At 42.3% G+C, this 16,225-nt stretch overlaps 1 protein-coding gene across 1 annotated transcript in view; it reads left to right on the plus strand.

Moving 5' to 3' along the window:
• COG3 (component of oligomeric golgi complex 3) overlaps nt 1-16,225 on the plus strand; it is a 77,394-nt gene that overhangs the window by 11,260 nt on the left and 49,909 nt on the right. The window contains exons 5-11 of the mRNA XM_018565292.1: nt 812-886; nt 3,299-3,391; nt 6,278-6,403; nt 9,678-9,761; nt 11,985-12,028; nt 14,708-14,834; nt 15,033-15,124. Coding sequence (XP_018420794.1) covers nt 812-886; nt 3,299-3,391; nt 6,278-6,403; nt 9,678-9,761; nt 11,985-12,028; nt 14,708-14,834; nt 15,033-15,124 — 641 coding nt within the window. The remainder of the gene's footprint in view (nt 1-811; nt 887-3,298; nt 3,392-6,277; nt 6,404-9,677; nt 9,762-11,984; nt 12,029-14,707; nt 14,835-15,032; nt 15,125-16,225) is intronic.

Here is a 16,225-nt window from a genome sequence, read left to right on the forward strand (position 1 = left end):
CCTCTTGCTTCCGGTCATGTCTCTAGGCCAGAAAGTGAGGAGAAATGTTTCTAGTAGGAGCCCAGACAGCAGTCTAAACTTGACAGAAGTTCTGAATCTTTACCATTCTATCCAGAATTCAGAAAAAGGATGTTGCCTGAGGCTCCACCTTGAAAACTTTCTTATTAATGATGTTTTTATATTATAAATATTTCTGCTAATTACCAGCCCCTCATCAGATTCAGATTTCAGCGGGCTTTTCAAAGGTTGGGTTTACGTCTTAATGGTTGTGGATAGACAACACGGACAGTTCTTAGTATTGATGATTTGATAGATGAGAGCTATTATAATTTGCTGGCTTTCCAGTGGTATTTTTGAGGTAATTGCTGGTTGTACCATTACACAACAGAGGAATAACAGTTATGCATAAAACTGTCCCAGTTCAGTGATGGCATTTGGAGAAATATTGTCAGCATTTTTCTGGAAACCCGGTCTTATCACTGATCATCTGCAGGATCGTGGCAGGAGGTTTTTCTGCCGTACCCTGATGGAACTTCCAACAGCAAAAAGTTTCCCAGCACACTCGCCAGCGTGCAAAAAAACTTGTCTCACCACTAAGGTTAAAAACAGAGGTTTAAATACACGTCTTTAGATGCACACCTTCTGCAGAATATGTGAAAGCCGCACCGCCTCGCCAAAGCACCTCTTTATGGTGTGTTTTGCTTGACTGATGGAACTTCCAGCACATTTAACTATAACAGAAATGTAGTGAAATTTTTTTCTTACCTGGGTGAGGTGCTATCAGTGACGTGATTTATTTCTTTTTCTCCAGTCTGAGCTTGTGAACCTTGCTGAAAGCATCCAACAGAAACTTTCCTATTTTAATGAGTTAGAAAATATAAGTACAGTAAGTATGTTTTTGTTTGCTCCGTTCAAAATTTAGTTGGCATAGTTAATTGGGCAGAATAGATCTGCAGTGCCTGTTTTGTGTAAAAAAAAAAAAAAAAAAAACAACAAAAAAAAACAGTTAAGTAACACATATTGATATTTTATATTTATTAATTGCAACTAGCATGTGGCAATCTCCTAACTATAGCACCTACTTTCTGTGCAATTTTCTGTAAAATAAACGGAAGTTTTGGGAGAAGTTAAATGATACTACTGAATGGCACATAGAAATGATACACCCCTCCCTCACTTCTAGCAGAAATAGGACAGTCATTCCTGCTCAGTTATACACAGACTGCCAACCAGCTTGCAGACATGGTCAGACTTTCATATTTGAAAGCCCCCACATGCTCTGTGAACTGACTTTCATGGATGTACTCTGTGTTCTAATTTTCTTTAAAAAGAATGATTTTATTTAAATAATTAAAAAAAACTTTCTAATAATGATTTTATAGACTTGTAAACTTTTAAAAGAAATGTTAACATTTTTATTAAGTGGTGTTTGTTTATGTATGTATGTATGTATGTATACACATACAGTATTCTGTTATCAGAAGAGGCTCTCTGAAAGTCTATTTTAGGTTTTATAGTTAGTTTTGTGGACTGGTATAGTAAAGGACACTTGCTGGCCTTTTTATATCTCTTGGGGACTGTAGCACAGAAAAACCCTAGAGGCTTACTTCTTCCCCCTACAATGTGGGTGTTCAAACCCCTACTATTGTGTTCTCCAAAATATAAAACAAAATACATTAAAATCCCACAGGAGGAAGGGGACCCCTTGTAAGGCTGGCCATACACCTGTCAGTTTCTTTTTTCGTTCAACCCACGGCCTGAATGAAAGAAATTGACGTGATTCCTCCAACACAGGGGTCGCCATGTCCTCTCCTCCCGCCGCTTCTCTGGATCCCCGCTGCTCTCCCCAGCGGGGATCCGAGAAGAAGTGAAGGAACCGGCGGCGGGGGAGGGCGGAGGACGGAGCCGCTGTCACTAACTAATGCAGAGCAGTGAGGAGAGAGAGAGACGCTCGGCCAGGATCTGACAGCCGGCACCTCTCTCTCCCCTCACTGCTCGTCCGTTCTGTCACAGCGTACTATGTGTCCCGAGTTATAAATGAATGAACAGGATGTGATTTACATCATGTCCCGTTCATGCATGAGTTTCTCAATGGGGAGAAGCACTCTGTACAGAGGCTCCTCCCCATTCAGAAACTGCTTGATAGTAAATATTTTCTGAATGAATGGGAAGCCTCTGTGCTTTCCATTCATTTAGAATAGAGACTGCAGAAAAAGAGATTGAGGACTATGTGTCCTCAATTTCTTTTTCTATTTTAAAAGGGAAATATCAGGGGGCTTTTTAGACCCCTAATATTTCCCCGAAGCCCCCCCAAGAGTAAAAAAAAAAAATTATGAACATTTAAAATAAATAAAAATAAATAATGAAAATAAAACAAAAAATAGTAAAAAATATATATCAAAAAACTTTGTTTTTTTTTCTTGCCTCAGGCGCAAAAGGAGCTGGCTACGGCTATGCTCCCGTGGTGCTCGTGCGGCTGCCGGCTGAATGTGTCAGACGCTGCAGATGGAAAGGTGCAGGACACCCCATGTGCAACGTCGGCCACACGAGCACCACGGGAGGACAGGACGCCGGGACCTGTAGGGCGCACTGGAATGTAAGCCGGCCGACTCCCTGCGTTCAGGTGCGGGAGGGGGTGTGGAGCTGTATTGAAGTCAATGGCATCGCCCACATTGCGATCGCCCGCACTCGGAACGCAGGCACATTAGTGCCTGCATTCCGGTCCAGTGCGATCTGCAAAAATAGTGCTCGCAGCATTTTTGCGGATCGCACTGGACTGGAACACAGGCACTAATGCAGGCGATCGCACTGTGGGCGAGGGGCCTGCCTGCGCAGCCTACGCCCCCTCCCGCCCCTGAATGCAGGTGTTTTTTCGTTGGTAGATCTCAATGAGCTCGTCATTTGAAAAGTAGATCTCCCAGATGAAAAATAGTGGGCGCCCCTGCTCCAACACATACAGCGTGCCGTTCGCGGAATTGCTACGGTACTATTTACATAGTACCGTATTCTGACAGGTGCTGCCGGCACCTGTCAGAATATCCGATTAAAGCGGGCAGCTCATTGGCGCACAATGATTTTCCAGACGGCTCCTTCGATTAGCTGATCAAGGAATACCGGCTGAAAGGGAGCAGACCGCCCCCATACACTGGCCAAATTCTGGCTGCAACCAACTAAGACCCAGCATGCACAAACTGCGCAGATGCAGCTGATACCAGAGTACTTGTAGTTCTACACCTTTCAGCTCACAACTCTATTTTGAATAATCCTTGTGTAACTGTTTCTTTTTTTTTTCCTGTAGAAATTAAATTCCCCGACATTATCTGTGAATAGTGAAGGATTTATACCCATGCTATCAAAGCTGGATGACTGCATATCTTATATTTCCGCACATGTAAGTTAAAGTTATTATGTTTTGTGATTCTCCTTTCTGGTTATGTATGTTCCAACCTTTTGTCCAGTGACATAAAGACATTCTGGTTTTTCTGGTTTCCTGGGTAATTTAACCTAATTCTTTCTCGTAGGAAACGGGTAATGCGAAACTGAAGTCTGGAAGCTGTGTCCAAAAAAAAGGCTGACACAGGGCAAATGACTAGTCAGCAGTTTTACCAGTGGCCTCCTGCAGCTGACCTACCCCCATTACTGCCTTCCCATGCCTTGTTCTGCACTGTGCCAGTCATTTTTGTAGAGGCAGGGCTTTGCTTCCTCATGGCAGAGCCTCCAGTAAGAACAGTGAGCAGCACAGTTGTGATATCCACCAAATCTCCTTAGACTAGCAGCAACAGTGATTTGGATCTAACGCTACAGATGTTTATGTAATATTTCATATAATGTTTGAATATATAGTTCTGTAGTACATTCTGTGACCAAAGGTTTATGGTTGTCACATCTTTATGATCTTGTTGGACATCCCATTGTAAAACCATGGCTATTAATATGGAATTGCTCCTTTACGTCTATGACAGCCTCTGCTCTTTTGGGAAGGCTTTCCACAAGATTTTGGAATGTGCTTATGGGAATGTCTGCTCAATCTCCGCATTTTTTTAGGTCAGTTACTGGTGTTATACGAGAAGACCTGGCTGGCAATCAGCATTTTAATTCATCCCAAATGTTTTCAGTAGGGTTGAGTTCCTCCACACCAGACTCCTCAAACTATGTGTTTATACACAGGCGTACATTAATGCTGGTACAGAAAATTACTTCCCTAAACTGTTACCACATAATTGGAGGCACACTATTGTCTAAAATGTCTTTGTTTGAGTTAGCAGTAACCGTATCCTTCAGTGGAAACGCTGTAACTCAATTGTTGGTAGGGTATCCACATACTGTTGATGATGTAGTGTAGGTGTGATGGTCAGGTATTCTCAAACTATTTGTTATATTGTCTGTGAAGGTTGTCATTCATCCAGGTCATGGTATATCTGTAAAAAATAAGTCAAGGCAAAAAAATAAAGTAAAAAATACAGCAAGTCCAGTTGCCTTGACTTATTTTATACAGATATTTGTTATATTGTGTATACGTTTCCAATGTATTTATTTTCAATCTCAATCTTCAATTTTGTTTTTTAAAGGAGAACTATGGGGTTAGGGCTTTTCCCCATAGTTCTCCTTAGGGTAACGGGAGGACACAAACTAGCGTCCTCCTTTCACCCTAAGCTCAGTATACCGCGAGCTACAATTATGTCTGGATCTGCCCAGCTGCGTGAGTGACAGCTGGCTCTGCCTATCTAGAGGCAGAGCCAGCTGTACCCGCCCCCTCCCTCGTCCGTTCCACCAGTCAGCGCTGGAGGATCGGAGCGGGGAGGGGGGAATCCAGCCACTCCACTGTCATGGCAGAGAGCCGTGACAGGGTCGAGAAGTGAGCGAACGCCGGTATGTGTTCGCTCACTTCCCAATCTACTGAGCCGACCCGTGACAGTCTCATTGTCACAGTTCGGCAGAACTATGAGGTGATTGAAAAGCACTCCCCTCATAGTTCTCCTTTTAAGTAGCTGTCTTTTTAGATTTATTAATAACAATGTGAATGACATTGTCCATATTCGTGTAATGTCGGCTTTAATTAAAACAATAATATATCAATGTGATGACCGAGATTGTAGAATTGCAGTAACCAATGGCAGCCATTTAGAATGCAGACACTGTACAGAGTGGAAAGTACACACCAAATACTAAGGGCCTGTTTACATCATATTGCACTGCGGTAGCTCTTGCGCAGCAACACATTTTATCATATGTTGTGGTGTCCTGCTTTTCTGCAGCCTGTTCATTTGGAATGGGTCCCAACACAGCACAAATTGCTCCTGCACTATTTATTTTCACTGCAATGCACCACAGCACGCACTGTGCATTGAGGTGCACTTTAGCCTATGAACATAACATGTTCCTAACATTGAGGTGGACTTTAGCATATGAACATAACATTTTTTTTTCGTTCAACGCGCGGGCTGAACGAAAACAATTGACCCGATTCCTCCATCAATACAAACAGAGTGTCGATTTGAGGAATCCCGCTGTTTACATTGTAATGTAACTCATTGGCTGCCGACTCTAATTGCGCGAAAATTTTCCAGCAGGAGCCTTTGATAAGTTGATCGGGAAATGCCCGCTAAAAGTGAGCTGACAGCCTCATACACTGTGTGAATTTCAGCCGGTACATTAAAAAACGGCCGGAATTCGACGAGTGTCGAATAAATAGCAAGTGAAGCATTCAGTATTTTACGTTACCTCACCTCTCTAGGTTTCAATGTACACCTCAAAACTTTCTTCATATAGAAATGTTGCTGGGTGATGATCTATAGCAGGGGTAAGCAAACTTTGGCCCTCCAGCTGTGAAGAAACTAAAAATCTCATTAAGCATTGCAGGACTCTGGTCTTGCAAGAACCCTGGTCCCTAGGTATCAATGTATCGTATATACTTTCACATGATAATATGCACACTAGCTAACTGTAAACTAATCTTGTATTATTAAAAGTATATACAGTAGTTCACAAGAATGCAATTATAAAAAAATACCATAAGGGATATTATAATCAAGATTGGGGGGAATTTATCAACATTGGAGCAGACAGAATCTGGAGCAGCTGTGCATGACAACCAATCAGCTTTTCTTTTCCTTTTGTTCAGTCAAGCTTTGAAAATGAAAGAGAGAAGCTGATTGGTTGGCATGGGCAACTGCTGCAGAAGTTATGGAATACAGCATGATTTTTAGCAAAAAAACATAACATGCATTTTTCTGTTGACACCCTTTAATATTTTCTTCCTGTTTATTTCACTCTGCAGCCTAATTATAAAGATTATCCTGTTTACTTAGCAAAGTTTAAGCAATGTCTGTCTAAAGCTATGCATCTTATGAAGACCTATACTGTGAATACACTCCAGAACCTCACAAATCTGCTGATCAAACGGGTATGTTGCAGAATGTGGTCATCTTTAGACTTGTTTAAGCTTCATTTCAGGTTAGTGAATGTAAAGGTACCTCAGGCCTGAATGGTAATGGTTACAGGTGAAACTCGAATAATTAGAATATCGTGCAAAAGTAATTGCAGTAAGTGCTGCAAAAGGGGCCCAAACCAAGTACTGAGTACATATGCATGCTTGTACTTTTCAGAGGTCCGATATTGTTCTATGTACAATCCTTGTTTTATTGATTGCATGTAATAATATACTTTTTTGAGGTTGTGGATTTGGGGTTTTCATGAGCTGTAAGCCATAATCATCACAATTATGACAAATCACGGCTTGAATTATCTTGCTTTGCATGTAATGAGTCTATCTCATATATTAGTTTCACCTTTTAAGTTGCATTAGTGAAATAAATGAACTTTGCACGATATTCTAATTATTTGAGTTTCACCTGTAGATTGGATAATGCATGTCATCAGGTTTTTCCAGATACCTTAAGGTGCCCACACACCTTGCGATAATCACGGGAAATCCTGTGATCGTATGATTATCGCAAGGTGTGTGGAAGGCGTGCAACCGTTTCTACTGTACGGTCGCACGCCTTTTATCTTAGGAACATGCTCGAAAACCCGTCGAATCGTACGATTGTCGGCGGGTGTGTGGCATGTTCGTAAGATAAATGCCGCACGGACAGGTGTGCACAAGCGCACACTGACCGTTCAGCAGTGCGGTCATCGGAAGCCCGCCCCTCAGTGGGAGGTGGGCTTGCGATTATCGCAAGTACGAGCTGCCTGTCCAAGATGGGCAGATGGTACGTTTTTTAAATTACCTTACAACCATCGCAAGACAAAAGTCTTGTGATGGTTGTAAGGTCTGTGGCCAGCTTTAGATTGACTGATTTCAGGGAAAGAATTGACCAACTGGTGTGGACTTTTTAATCCATTTACTGATACCCTAAGATAATGCTGGCTCCATGGTGTCTTCAGAGGGTCTGAATGTGCCAGTTTATCTGTACATGTCCAATCATTCTACATAAAACCACCATACAGTATTTATGTTCTAGCTGCTGTCTATCTACCCTACCTTAGGACTTATCATTACATTTCACACTTGACTAAAAATAAATGTCAGCATTTCCATATCAGATTATTACTTTGGCTGAGAACTGCTGTCCCTGCTCCCAGTTTAACCATTACATAGTCTGACTACCAGGCATTGCTATAGAGTGTTGATTGCTTTGAGTCAACCGTGAGATAAAGGTAACTGTACCTGGAAACAAGGCTTTGGAGCACATTGTCACACATGTATACGAATATTTACATTGAGTTGATCTGATTAAGAAGCATTCTGGGCAGTTACAATATGAATCCTTACAGTGGGGCTACCCCTGCACTGCATGGGTTAAGTGCTTGTTTTGGTATAGGGTATAAAATACAAAAAAGATACACTCACCTGATCCTGGCTGGCTGCTAGACCAGTCCCCATAGCCACTATCTCCATCCGGCGGTCTAAGTATCCGTGCGTCATCACGTCTAATGCAGTGCATTAGATGCGAGGACGCTGAGGAACGTTCCACCGCTAGAGTTGAGGGGGAGAGAGGTGAGCAGTTTCTGCTGCAGGATTGAGGCTCCGGTGAGTATCTTTTTTAATTTTAGACCTTTGAAAAAAGGTCTAATATATACATCTTTAGAGAAGAACTCTGGGCAGTTGCAAAATTAACCCTTGCTGTGTGAGGGTAGCCCCACTGCAAGGGTTAATTTTGTAACTGCCCAGAGTTCTTCTCTAAAGATGTATGTATAAAAAAAATTAAGTGTATTATAGTTCCGATAGACTATGCGTATGTTTTAAAAACCTGTAATGAAAGAAATGTGGAGGCTGCCATTGGTGACATCTCAAATGATAGTTGTACTGCTGTCATGCTGACTCAGACTTGTGACACTGAGAAGGATCAAGTATGTAGGTCATGGGCTCCGACTTCACTTGCTGCATTCTTGTTCTGGGTTAGAGGCTAAAAGAATTGAGTGCCAGGGAGTTAGTATTTTCAGAAGGAGATCATCAGTGGCAGCATCTGTGTTTCTCTCACTACAGGTTTTCTTGTGAGGGTTTGCAAAGAAATAAGGCTTCCCTTGCTACATCAGGACACGAGATAGTGTTGGTGGTTGTGTGAAGAGCCAGATGATCTCATTACAGGTCTGCAAGAAATAAAAATCTAGTGGGTAACTGAACCCACCACTACAGTATTAGTTTTGCAGGGAATGACCCATTAATAGCATCCATGTTCTCAAAGCTTATGAGGCAGGAGATCTGTAGAAAGAAAGTTGCTCTAATTGCATATGAAACTTTTACCCTTATAATTGTACATTGCCATGCTACATTCTGGTACTCAGTACACATGGTAGAACCAGTTTTTAAAATTTCATTTTATTGCTTTGCTTACTAACTAAATGACTCCAATATGAGTGGAAAATGCTGAAATCTATTTCTAAATCAACATACGATGTAGGGCTGCAAACAATTATTCGATAATGAGAATAGTTGTCAACTATTCTCATTATCGATTAGTTGGTTGGATCCCCTAGCTTTCTCCTCCACGCTGGGAGCAGGGCACAGCAAGCAGTGGGCGGGTGCAATAGCCAGCCTGCTATTGGCTATTGCAATATGAAATGGCCAATAGCAGGCTCTACCAGCCCACTACCTGCTGTGCCCTCCTCCCAGCGTGTGCGAAATCTTGCCACTGGCAGCTGTCATCCCCTGGCTGAAGCTATTCAGGCGCCATGTGCTTACAATACAATTATTACATTTAAAACAAAATAAAAGTTGGGGAAAAAAGTCATTTTTGGTTTCCGCCTGGCAAATTCTGCTGCGGGAGGGGCGTTGCACTGCCATTCATTTCAATGGAACCACAAACGCGCATCCCACCCACAGTGTGATCGCCCGCACTGGAATGCATGGTACAACAATGCTGTACATTCCAGTGCAGTGTGACTGCAAAAAATTGTGCATGCAGTTTTATTCTGAAGTAAACTTTACGTTTGTAACACTGTGTTTGTGTAGTTTATTTAAAATCAAGAATTTAAGTAAATTTTTATTATCTGATCAAAAAAATTATCGACCAACTAATCGATTCATTAGTTGCAGTCCTAATACGATGGTTGTAAGCTTAGGAAGGTTTAAAAATTGTACCTATTTAGTGTATTTCTTAGTTTGTAACCATGCACGGTTTATGCCGCAACATTAATAAACTAAAATATTTTTGTTTTTCTTTCTCTTTTTTTAGCAAGATTTATCACACACCCCAAATTCTGACAATGCTTTCACTTTATTTTATGTGAAATTTAGAGCAGCAGCTCCAAAGGTCAGGGTAAGTATTATGTGACAGTCTCGTTCTCTTTTTTTGTATAGTCTGTCTGGTGGGATTCATGAGCAGGTGTTGGTGTTTTGCAGTGATATAGAATATATTCTATTGACCAGTGCAGTGGTTTCTAAACTTGGTCAGTCTTATACCCCATCAGTTTTTGCAGTCCCAGAGTACCGCTTATGCCATTACATTTGTATACTGCCTATTTGTACAGTTTCTTGTTCACACCATAAACAGTGCATTCCAGAGAGGTCAGCTGCTGGAATGCACCTGGCCGGCTTCCTTCATTTAGGGGCAGGAGGCGGCATGGCGGCACATTGAAGTCAATGGCACCACAGCCACGCCCCCGCACGCAGTGCCATAGCCCGCACCAGAACGTGTGGCACATCAGTGCCTGCATACTGGTCCAGTGTGATCTGAAAAAATGCTGCAAGCATTATATTTAGGAATAAAAAAAATACAATTCACTTTTTTTTGTTATAAATACAAAATATTGAGTATTAATACTTCAACCAGCAGGTGGAACTCTAGTCTTTTTCATAGGTCTTCCAGATTCTGCTTCGGATTCTATTGTAATGCCTGTTTTTTTAGTAGTTTTTCCATAGTGCAAGCTGCAATTTACAGTATTATCATTCAATGGTCCGGATGTTAGAGGTTTGGGGATTACCATAGGATGCTATTTTTGGTCTCAGTAATTTGTATAAAGGAATCTTAACATAGATCCACTTTTGTACTCATCCCAGCACTCTACTCATCTGAAGGAGCTCGAGTCCAATAAATGCACTTATGTCTCTCCAATGGTCCTAGATTCTGTAGAAGTAGGTTTATCTATTCTGTTGGTTAAATCAACATGCTTCTGCTACTGATTGCATTTGTTAGCTGACACTAGAGTGCCAAATTTCCTTGCAGGTCTGCCCTGCACTTATCTCCTGACCTTGAAATGTGCAGCCTACAGCAGGGATAGGTGCTACCTGTGTGTACTCATCAGATGATAAGTAGAAAACTACTTGGTATCTCTGGGAGTACATATGGAAACACATTCTAGCCATTTGCATTGTGACATGTTTATCTGCCAATAAACATCTGTTATCTGTCTGTGTGTGTCTGTGTGTCTGTGTGTGTCTGTCTGTGTGTGTCTGTCTGTGTGTCTGTCTGTGTGTGTCTGTCTGTCTGTGTCTGTCTGTGTGTGTCTGTGTGTCTGTGTGTGTCTGTCTGTGTGTGTCTGTCTGTGTGTCTGTCTGTGTGTGTCTGTCTGTGTGTGTCTGTCTGTGTGTGTCTGTGTGTGTGTGTCTGTCTGTGTGTGTGTCTGTCTGTCTGGGTGTCTGTCTGTCTGGGTGTCTGTCTGTGTGTCTGTCTGTGTGTCTGGGTGTCTGTCTGTCTGTGTGTGTGTGTGTGTCTGTCTGTGTGTGTGTGTCTGTCTGTGTGTCTGTGTGTGTCTGTCTGTGTGTGTGTCTGTGTCTGTCTGTCTGTCTGGGTGTCTGTTTGTGTGTCTGTCTGTGTGTGTGTGTCTGTGTCTGTGTGTCTGTCTGTGTGTGTGTCTGTGTCTGTCTGTCTGGGTGTCTGTTTGTGTGTCTGTCTGTGTGTGTGTGTCTGTGTCTGTGTGTCTGTCTGTGTGTGTGTCTGTCTGTCTGTGTGTGTGTCTGGGTGTCTGTGTGTGTCTGTCTGTTTGTGTGTCTGTGTGTCTGTCTGTGTGTGTCTGTCTGTCTGTCTGGGTGTCTGTTTGTGTGTCTGTGTCTGTCTGTCTGTGTGTGTCTGTGTCTGTGTGTGTGTCTGTCTGTGTCTGTGTGTGTGTGTGTGTGTGTCTGTCTGTCTGTCTGTCTGTCTGTGTGTGTGTCTGTTTGTGTGTCTGTCTGTGTGTCTGTCTGTGTGTCTGTCTGTGTGTCTGTCTGTCTGTCTGTGTGTGTCTGTCTGTGTGTGTCTGTCTGTGTGTGTCTGTCTGTGTGTGTGTGTCTGTCTGTCTGTCTGTCTGTGTGTCTGTCTGTCTGTCTGTGTCTGTCTGTGTGTGTCTGTCTGTCTTCAGTTATCGGTGGATTGAACTTTAACATAAAGGGGGAAAAAAATCCCTGTGATAATGAAATGCTGTCTTCCTTGTATTGAGAGCTGCATGATGTGGCTGCATGATATATAAAAAAAAAAAGAAATCCGCACAAATTTCACTTGCATGCTTTAGGCTGTTGGTCATGCCGTAGTAAAAATCTTATTACATGTCCTCTTTTGTTTCTGCAGACGCTGATTGAACAGATGGAGCAGCGATCTGAGAAAATACCAGAGTGAGTATTGTGGTTAATGGAAAGAAGTCATACACAAACACCTTGCTCTGTCTGTAAGGGAGGTGTGAGCTGTACAGTATGTGCTCCATTGCTGTTAGAATTTGCTGCTCTTTGTGACTCCTTGTTTTCATTAATGTCTTAGTTTAATCAAAGTGTATTAATCATTTCTTCTCAAAGTTCGTACTTTAGCTTAGATGTCTCCTGTGTAGCATGAAATGACAATGCAGCTGTTGATTTTTGCACAGACAATATAGTGTAGATGCTCCATGTGGGAACAACACTGTATAAGATTATATTTTTAAATATGAAATATTTCACTTTCAGTATTGATATGGAAACATTTACATACATAGTCACCAGTGTTTAAAGAAACTTGCACTGAGAGAACTATAGAAGATGCTATCGCTGACCTACTAAGGATACTTATATGCCAAACTGTCTCTGTCTTAAACACTTTACACAGGGTTTCTAAACCCTCACGCTTTTTTGCATATATCTAGCAAGCAGTAGATGTATGCAAAAAAGTTTTTTTTTTAAACCCGCTTTAGAAGCGGTTTAAACTTACCCCTATCTTCGCTGCGCGCTCCGTCTGAAAATGCTCGGGCGCCGCAAAGCATCTTTGGGCGTGCGCATGCATGGTTCGGATTTTCGGCCGGGAGACATAGAGAGACACAAGGTAAGTCTATGGACGCGTGCACCCGTATGCAGACACCGTGGGACAGGAAGTGCCAGCAAGGACAGAGTAGTCAGCACTGGATCGGAGACCCGCAGCAGCGCTGGAGGGAAGGCTGAAAATGACAGGAAAGAAGAAGATCGGATTAAGAGACATCATTTAATGTAAGTGCTTTAATTACCATTGGGGGGAGGGAAAAAAGTTTTTGACTTTTTAATGTCACTTTAAGCTTGCAGATTTTGGAGTGAGGGTAACATCCGAATTCCTGATCTGCATATGTATTCCACAGCAGTGCTTCAAAGTACTGACAGTTCTAGATCAGCATAATAGGCAGGTAACTAGCATTTAGAAGTAAATTGGGTTCTAAAACCTTGCCTTCACCACCCTGTAATGTACCGGTATTAAACCTCCTGATTTACTGCATATGGTAATAACCCATCCATACACAGTTTAAAGAATTAAAGGTAACGTACTTGGTTATTAGAGCAGTTTCAGCATTTTTCAAGTCCAGTCCTCAGTGTGGCTTGTGACGTGCAGTGGTGCCTCTCAATGCCGCCGCCTGTGCTTTGAAATGCTGCATGACTTCCCCTATGGTTCCATCTGCAAGCCCTCTCAGTACAACTCTCTGACTCTTCTTTTAGGGCTCATTCAGATGGGCGTCTGTACAGTGTGCACACCCGTAAAAAGACCCAATCCTGGAAGGGACAGGTGCTGCATGTAATTGCTCGCAGCAGCCTGTCCTTGCCTATGGGAGGAAGCGGCTATGCACAATTACACACTATCACACATACACCCAATCCTGAACATTTGTGCCGGTCTGGGTGTCTTCACTTTGACACAGACGGCTTCAGTTTTTCCAACGCAAAATCTCACCACAACAGGTGCTTTTTCCACCACGTCCCCCCCACCATAGGAAAGAACGGGCTGCACGCGCAGCTGCCCACAGCACCTGTCCCTTCTGGGTTTGGGTCTTTTTATGAGCCCTAATTGTATTTAAAATGAAGAGGCTTCAGTTTGTACCGTAACTTCCAAATTGGAAACATTTCCAGATGGTTACAGTGAAATAAAAAATAACATGTATGATGCAATCTGTTACTGTTAATACTGCCAGTCGATCTGTTGGTTTTCCATTTTTTGTGACAGGCCGAGCTGTCCAGAAAAAGTGACAGTTGGAGGGGTTGGAAGAAACCAGATGACCTAAACCTTAAAAGAAAGACAAAAAAAGCTTGTTATTAAGTGTTAGTTGAAGTCAGACTTTACTTTTGTCTTAAAGTCCTTTTAACCTCCCTGGCGGTCTGATTTCTAAAAAAAAAATTTTTCCTTTTTTTGTTCTATTTTTTTCCGGGGTTTTTTCCCCATTATTTTTACTTTTAAAATTCCCGGCGGTTCCGCCCCCTTGCAACACTCGCAAGGGACGAAACCCGGAAGACAGGTGTCGGCATCGGCCGGAGGACACAGCGCGGCTCGAGGGACAAGGTAAGTAACGCTACGCTGTAATCCCGAGTGTGGCTCGGGGTTGCAGCTTATGGTGCTGAAAATGAACCCCGAGCCACACTCGGGATTGCTGCCAAGGAGGTTAAAACTACGTCCATGTAAGCCTATCCTGTCCACAGTGTGAGAGTGCTACTATGTGATTTCAGTACTTTCACTGCAGAGTGAATAACATTGTCTCCTTGTTCAAGGAAGAGGAAAAATAAGGGATGTTTTAGCAGGAGCCACAAGTAATACAATTTTATGTTACAGAGGGATAGGGCTCAGAATTGTTTGCCAATATTTGCAAGAAGGTACATTTCAACTAAATGTTTAATTATTTACTACAAGAGGTTGGCAGTAGCAGCATGCATGTTTTCATGGTATCTGTTTCACATATTTAAAAATGTGTTTTACATTTTCTTTTTGGCTGTTTAACTAATTTAACCTTCATAATGATATCACTTTGTTACTGTGTTTCAATCTCTCCTTCTTTCTTTACTTTTCTGAACATTCTTTTTAATGATCTGTGATAGGTACCAACTGCTCCTTGCTGAAATACATCAGTGCTACCTCGACCAGCGAGATAACCTGCTTAGTCCAAGTATCACCAGCACAATCACACATCTCACCAGCCAGAACAATAGGGATCACTGTGCTTTGGTAAGCATATCATGTGATTGACTGCTCTGTGACCGTTGCTGGCTTTAAAGCTAATGCTCATCAACCATCTAATCTGGTGACGTGACCCTGTCAGAGTTGGCTATTACATGTGCATGGTTTTGTTGAAATCCCAGTATCATATAATTATTAAATGATGATATAGGTGTCAATTACAGAGCTGTCTTCTTTATATTCTAGGTACGGAGTGGCTGTGCATTCATGGTGCATGTATGTCAAGATGAATATCAACTTTTCAATGAGTTTTTCACCAAACCAACACCAAAATTGGAGTATGTGGTAAATTTGTACATATTATATTAAGACGATGTTGGATATTTACTAATGTCCTCCTGTGACCAAAAACATAGCATATAGCAGGCTAGTGTGCTGCAGCCAGGAAGGATCCCAACAATATTGTCAGGGTCCCCATAGCTACCTGATTGACAGCTGGCTCTGCCTCTCTAGAGCCAGAGCCAGCTGTGTCTACTCTGTCCCATCTGTCCTTCCAATGATTGCTGGAGGAACGGAGGGGGGAATCCCTGCAGGGAGCTGTGCCTGACGGTCACCCCTCTCTGCAGGGAGAAGATCGGGAACTGAGCGATCAGCAGTTTGTAATTGCTCAGTTCTTGATCAACAGAGCTGATGTGTGACGGCTGCAGTGTCACATGTCAGCTCTAGCTATAGGGATAAGTGTACTCTCCCCATAGTTCTTTTAAAGAAGTCTCACCTTGTATTATGTTTTACAGCCCAGTCGCCTAACTGTCCAGTGTATGTTGCTTTTTATCTCATGCTTTTGTGTGCAGTAGAAATATTGAGATACAAACTTTGACAGCTCACGCCTCTTTATTCCTAACCATGCTCTTGCAAAGGAGACTCTTGATTAACCCCTTCATGACTGAGGCCCTTTTTCATTTTTTGCACCCATGTTATATTCCACATTTTAGGCCTGAAAATGACGTAAAACCCCCCAACATTATATATTTTCTGAATGCCAAGACCCTATAGAATAAAATGGTGGTAGTTGAAAATTTTTATGTTGCGCAATATTAGCGCAACTCCTTATTAAACCCCAAAATTTAGTGACAAATTTAATTAAATGCCCCAAAACACAACAAATTACCAATTTTTTTAATGAAATATAAAAGATGAGGTTACAACGAGTAAAACGATACCCAACATGCCCAGTTTACAGATTGCGTGCGACCGTGAAACGGCGAAAAACTGCAGTACCCCAAAAAGTCAATAAAAGACGCTTTAAAAGCCCCCACAGGTCATCAATTTAGAGATACAACAAAATACTGGCCCTAGAATTATTGCTCTCACTCCGGCATTCGCGGCGATACCCAACATGTGTAGCGCGTTCGTCGTTTTCATGCGTAGGCGCACCCGAC

This window comes from Nanorana parkeri, unplaced genomic scaffold (genome assembly GCF_000935625.1).
Source record: "Nanorana parkeri isolate BGI_ZX_2015 unplaced genomic scaffold, ASM93562v1 scaffold829, whole genome shotgun sequence".
NCBI lineage: Eukaryota > Metazoa > Chordata > Amphibia > Anura > Dicroglossidae > Nanorana > Nanorana parkeri.